General features: G+C 31.9%; 1 protein-coding gene across 1 annotated transcript; it reads right to left on the reverse strand.

Moving 5' to 3' along the window:
• Nucleotides 1-3,551: 3,551 nt before the first annotated feature.
• Nucleotides 3,552-5,128, reverse strand: HELRODRAFT_164692 (hypothetical protein; the record flags this gene model as incomplete). The annotated part of the gene is made up of 3 exons (XM_009030690.1): nt 3,552-3,656; nt 3,778-4,062; nt 5,018-5,128. 3 exons carry the CDS (start codon nt 5,126-5,128, stop codon nt 3,552-3,554), a joined length of 501 nt encoding a protein of 166 aa, XP_009028938.1.
• Between the last annotated feature and the right edge of the window lie 1,418 nt (nt 5,129-6,546).

Genomic DNA, 6,546 nt, shown 5'->3' on the forward strand with positions numbered 1-6,546 from the left:
GTTTTTTCTTTGTTTCAACATGTTGATGTTCGCCACGTGTTGAACATTCGCCACGTGTTGAACATTCGCCACGTGTTGAACATTCGCCACGTGTTGAACATTTGAGCTCTTTTTAATTTTACGTTTTACAATCTCTGACCAGTCAGATTGCTTGCTCGATTCGGTCTTGCAATCGGATTGCTGCTTTCTTTCTACTTTTGGGCTATTGTTAATAGCCGCATCATTTACTATTTCTCGGAAGATGTTTCTTTCTTCAATAAATAGTTCTTCTAATTTTTTTAACTTTTCGTCAAGAATTGACTCAAATTTAGCTTTTTTTGAGCTTGGAATTTTAAAAAGGTTGAGAGCAGCATACTGAGGCAATTTGCTTTCAATTTTGTTGCTCAGAATTGTTTTTATTGTTAGTATTAAATCACTAACCTTGTCCTTTTTAGAGTTTCCAGAACTGTTTGGCTTTATTTTATCATCTTTTTCTAGATTTAACGCATCTAGATCGCTGGTAAGTATTTTTTTTGCTATTCTAATATCTTCACAATTGTAGAAATCCATTATTTCGTAAATGAATTCCGCATCGTCAATTTTGTCAGAATTATTAAATAAATAACACAATAACTCGTTAATGCAAACCGCTCGCGACATCGTACCGGAAACCGTATATATATATATATATGTCACCGAAATCACGAACCAACTAATGTAAAATGTCGTCATGTAATATCGAAATATCACCGAGATGTACCATACCAAATTAACTCCGACACACATCACAACGATATACCGATATAAAATACCGATTATTAATAACCGACTCAAACCGACGAATATTTCTGGTAAATATTTATTTAATTGAAAATAACAAAAAAAAAAACAAAAGTTTAAGTTTTTTATTTCAAAACACTTTCCAAACAAAAGATTAACAACAGAAATCATAATAATAATAATAACAACATAAGTAACATAATAATAATAATGATAATAATAATAAAATAATAATAATAATAATCACAATGATAATAATAAAGGTAACGGACTTAAACCATATCGTGGCATCTAGAATTACATCAAAAAATGAATAAAATAAACCAATAGCACAAAAATTGTATCAACCAACATCATCATCGTCGTCGTCATCATCATCATCATCATCATTCTTATTGGAAAAAATTGATATATACAATATATATATATATATATATATATATATACATATATGTATATATATATAATTTATTTTATTTATTTATTTATTTATTTATTTATTTAAAGGCTGAGAAACTATTTTTATAACAAGGATCGGTTAGATGGGATGGTATTAACACGTCACACACACACGTACACACGCACACACACACAAATACACACTCGCACATACCAGAGCACTGCATTCTTTTGTTGAATTTCGTTTATTTTTCTTTGTATATAAAATATCATCTTTCTTGAAAAAAAATGTACATTAATAATAATAATAGTAATAATAATAATAACAATAATAATAATAATCATCTTCATCATCATCATCAGTTTAATTCTTAATTCTCATGTCTTAGCTTTGGCCAAATGTTGTAACTGTTATACATGCTTTGTTCGTCATATTCGGAATTTTCTCTCTGAAGATTATTATTGCAACTCTCTTCTCTGCGGTCTTCCTTCCTAGCTTTTAATTTAACTTTTAAGAGCTCAAAATAGAGTTGTAAAAGTTGCTTTAAATAACAGAAATTTATCTTCCGGCTCAGTTTCACTCACTCATTCAGCTGCATTGGTTAGCAGAACGCCAACGCGTTATATCATGACATCCATAATGCATATATAATGCGTGTATCCATGCATTAGATTTAAACTCGCCGTCCTCACGTACAAGTTACTTATTGATACATCTCAACCATCATACCTTCATCAACTTATATCGCGTCGTTCATCAACTCGTCAACTTCGTTCGTCTTCATATACTCAGTTGCATCAACCTGTCAGCAATTCATCAGTTGTCAACAAATGCTTTACATACAGCTCTCCTCCCATATTGAATGGTTTGCCTGCCATCATTTTTCAACAACCAGCCATCAAACTTTTCAGGCAATGATTAGAGAAATTTTTTTTCATTCAGGCCTACTGTGACGTCAAAAGAAGAAGTCATTGTTTATCCAAGCATCACTGAACCAAGGCATAGGACGCCATATAAATTAATAATAATAATATCTTCATCTAACTAAGGCACGCACTTAAAATAAAAAAAAATGATTAAAAATATTAAAAGTATTAATAATAATAACAATAATATTAATAATAATAAAAATTGTATTAATCTGAAGATGAATAACAGTAACGAGTGACAAAGAAGTATTTTAGCAATGAGATTAATTTGACCGGCCAAGAAATAAAATTATTGTTTACAATAAATACAATAAAGATGATGATATTATTATTGTTGTTATTTTTGTTGTGCTAATAATAATAATAATAATATTATTAATATTATTACTGTTGTTGTTGTTGTCATTGTAACAGCTGATGACCATTATATGGCATAAAGTTTTTTATTGATGTTATTATTAATATTATTATTGTTGTTGTTGTTGTTGTTATTAACTTTATTATTAGTATTATTATTGTTATTAGTGTTGTGGTTGTTGTTGTTGTTGATGCTGTTGTAAAAATTTTTTTTTGTCCCATTCGTCAATGGATAGTCAGACTGCCTATATGGCCCTAAACAATATTGTCTATTGATTTGTTGTTGTTGTTGTGGATGTTGTTGCAGTTGATCTTGATAGTGATGCTGTTCTGGAAGTTGGAGTTCCTGATAATGGTATTGCTGTATCGGTGGTAGAAGTAACGATTTTTTCATTGCTTGGTAATTTTGTGGCTGGTGTAGTGGCTGGTGTGGTGGCTGGTGTGGTGGCTGTTGTAGCTGCTGTGGTGGTTGCTGTAGCTGCTGCATGACATTATCTTGTTGGTTGTACTTAGTTGTAATAATAGAAGATTGATAATAAACATTATTATTATTGTTATTATAGTTATTATAATTGTTGTTGTTGTTGATGATGACGTCACTGATGTTGTCGGTGATGACGTCACAGCCGTTGACATTCGTCGTTGTTGCCGGCCGAGTTGACGCGATTGTCGTTGGCTGTGGTGTGGTCGTGGAGTGGTATTTGTAGCAGGTTAAAGAAAGGTAATAAAATAACTCTAATAATGTAAATTAATGGTGAAAATTAGTAAAAAAACCTAGTAAAATAACTTATTTCGTGTTACCTGAAGTTGAATTACATATACCGTGTTACTTAAATCCAAATTACTCAATTACACTACATAGCAGCGGATTTTTGGTAGCACTACGTTGATGTTTTGTTGGATCTTAGGGTTTTGAATGTTGTATACACAACAATTGAACACAAGGACACCTAGACAGACACACAGACACACACGCGAGCTACTGTTTTTTATAACCCAAGTAATGTTAGTTAGTTGTATCAAGTATGGAAGAAGCACATTTGAAATTATTTTCAAGTAGTATTGCTTGTTTATTAATTAACTAATTAATTTATTTATTTATTTATTCATGTAGAGTTCTTTATTTCAAAGGTTTTAGTACATTTACCAACAGAGTAATTCGATTCAGTGATCCGATTGGCCAGTATTTGATTGTAGTTAACATCGTACACCTGCAAATAAATAAAAATATGAAAATAAGTTTTGTTAATTTCATTTCTGTAGTTTAAAATCATTTCGAGAGTTCAGCCAATTCCTATAAAGAGTAAATGGTGCACTTGTAAAACAACTAACAACTGGTATAACGTAAGATGCGTTGACAAAATGTTGTGGCTGTTGTTGCAGCTGCTGTTGTTGTTGTTGCAGCAGCTGCTGTTGCTGCAGCTGAAGATGATGTTGATGTAGCTGAAGATGATGTTGTTGTTGTTGTTGTAGATAGAGCTGGAGAGTTTTGTTGAAAGATTGTGTCTGTTGTTGTTTGAATGCTAGATTGTTGCGGCCATTTTGTAGGAGTTGTTCTTTGAGGTGTTGGGGTGGGTGGAGATATTTGCATGGCGGGTCTTTCCGCTGGCATTTGCCCTGATGGAGATTGTGGATCGTTGTGATTGGTTGAAATTTTTTAGGGTGGCTATTTGTGATTGGTTGGTCTGAATTTATTGGAGTGAATTTCTGCGATTGGTGAGAAAATTGTGACTGAAAAGTATGACAGCTTGATGTGGATTGGTTGAAAAATGAATTCGGTGAAATGTAATTTTGATATCGGTTGGTGATTGGTTGAAAATTATTAGTGACGAAAGCATACACACATCTAGAAAAACACAAAGTACACTCAGACTGACAAACAAACAAACATATACGCCAGCTGATCGCATCGCACGTACAAGAACAGCAATTAACACAAATGTGTGATTGCGTAAATATACTCTTACATTCAGGCATATATTTCCACACCACACAAACCTATAACCACACACACACACACACACACACACACGCACACACACACACACACACACACACACACACATAAAAACATACAATCATACTGATCGACAGACAGACAGACAGACAGACAGACCGACAGACAGACACACATACATCTGTTGTTGAGGTTTAGCAAGCTCGTGCACTTAATGAAGACACACGACTAGACATCCGTACACCACCATCATCATCATCGTCGTCGTCATCATCATCATCTCCTCCATCATCCAAAACTACAAACATACAAAAGTGTATACATACGAAACACACATACATATACAAACATACTTACAGGCAATCATACTTACATACATATAGGTAAATTTACACAGAGAGAAACATACATACAAAAAGATGCTCTCAAACACAAAGATATATACAAACAAAAGTATGCACATACAAACATACATACAAATATACAAACGAACATACAAACTTACATACAAACATACATACAAACATACATACAAACATACAAACTTACATGCAAACAAACATACAAACATAAGTATGGGATTAGCCGGATGAATGATTTATTATTGTTTCAGACCGTCATTTTACATTGCACACTCGGTTCAGTCAATTTAGACTTTATTTGTATTTCTTTGTGTTTTTTGTATTTCTTTGTATTTCTCTGTATTTCTTTGTATTTTTGTATCATTTTGTATATAGTTTTTAACGAAATTTTTAGTTTTTTGTTGAAATTTTTTGTAAAAATTTTTATTTATTTATGCCGAATTTTTAAACATACGTTCGTTTGTTCGCATATTCATTCATTTGTATGTTTATTTATTTGTTTGTCCTTCATTCATTCATATATTCATTTATTCATTCATTCATTTATTCATTCATTCATTTATTCATTCATTCATTCATTCATTCATTCATTCATTCATTCATTCATTCATTCATTCATTCATTCATTCATTCATTCATTCATTCATTCATTCATTCATTCATTCATTCATTCATTCATTCATTCATTCATTCATTCATTCATTCATTCATTCATTCATTCATTCATTCATTCATTCATTCATTCATTCATTCATTCATTCATTCATTCATTCATTCATTCATTCATTCATTCATTCATTCATTCATTCATTCATTCATTCATTCATTCATTCATTCATCCATCTAATCACTCACTTATTCATTCATTCATTCATTCATCTGTTGGTTCGCTCAAACGTTCAATTAGTCAGTTAAACTTACAACTATTTACTAAATAATATTACATACATGTTAGACATTAAATTATTAAATTACATTACACAATTCAAGGATCTAACTGTATTTGTATGTAAGTGTGTGTGTGTGTCTCTACGTGTGTGTGTGCGTGTCTGTGTGTGTGTTAGTTATGTCATGGCATATGTAGACCAACGCATCTATCCATATAAATTGCAGTTCTTGGATTGGAATGAAGAAAAAAAGATAAAGAGAGAGAGAGAGAGAAAGAGAGAGAAAAAGAGAGAGTAGAGAGAATAAAAATCAAAGAGAGACAGACAAATAAACAAGTAGAAAGGGACTAAAGAAGCCAAAACATAGAAACGTGTTAACAAACAAAGAAAAAGAGAGAAAGAAAGAGAGAGAGAGAGTGAGAAAGAGAGAAAAAGAGAAAAAGAAAGAAAGAGAAAGAAAGAGAAAGAGAGAGGAAAAATGAACAAAGATTAACAAAAGAAAGTAAAGTAAAGTTCAAAAGGAAGATAGAAAGAACGGCAAAAAGAAAGAAAGAGAGAAAGAGAGAGAGAGAGAGAGAGAGAGAAAGAAAGAGTGAAAGGGAGAGATTAAAAGATGTAAATAACAGAAAGAAGATATGAGATATAATGTATGAAAGGGATGAAATTGAGAGAGAGAGAGAGAGAGAGAAAGAGAGAGAGAATGGGGAAAGATATATATGGAAAAAACCAGAAAGATAATATAAAGAGAGAGAGAAACAGGTAAAAAGATGTGAATGAAAGAATGGTAAAGAAAGAAATAGTGATAAGAAAATGAAAGCGATAGATAGTAATAAGAAAGAGAAAGAAAAAGAGAGAGAGAAAGAGACAGAGAGAGAGAGAGAGAGAGAGAGAGAGA

Source organism: Helobdella robusta, assembly GCF_000326865.2.
Source record: "Helobdella robusta unplaced genomic scaffold HELROscaffold_7, whole genome shotgun sequence".
NCBI lineage: Eukaryota > Metazoa > Annelida > Clitellata > Rhynchobdellida > Glossiphoniidae > Helobdella > Helobdella robusta.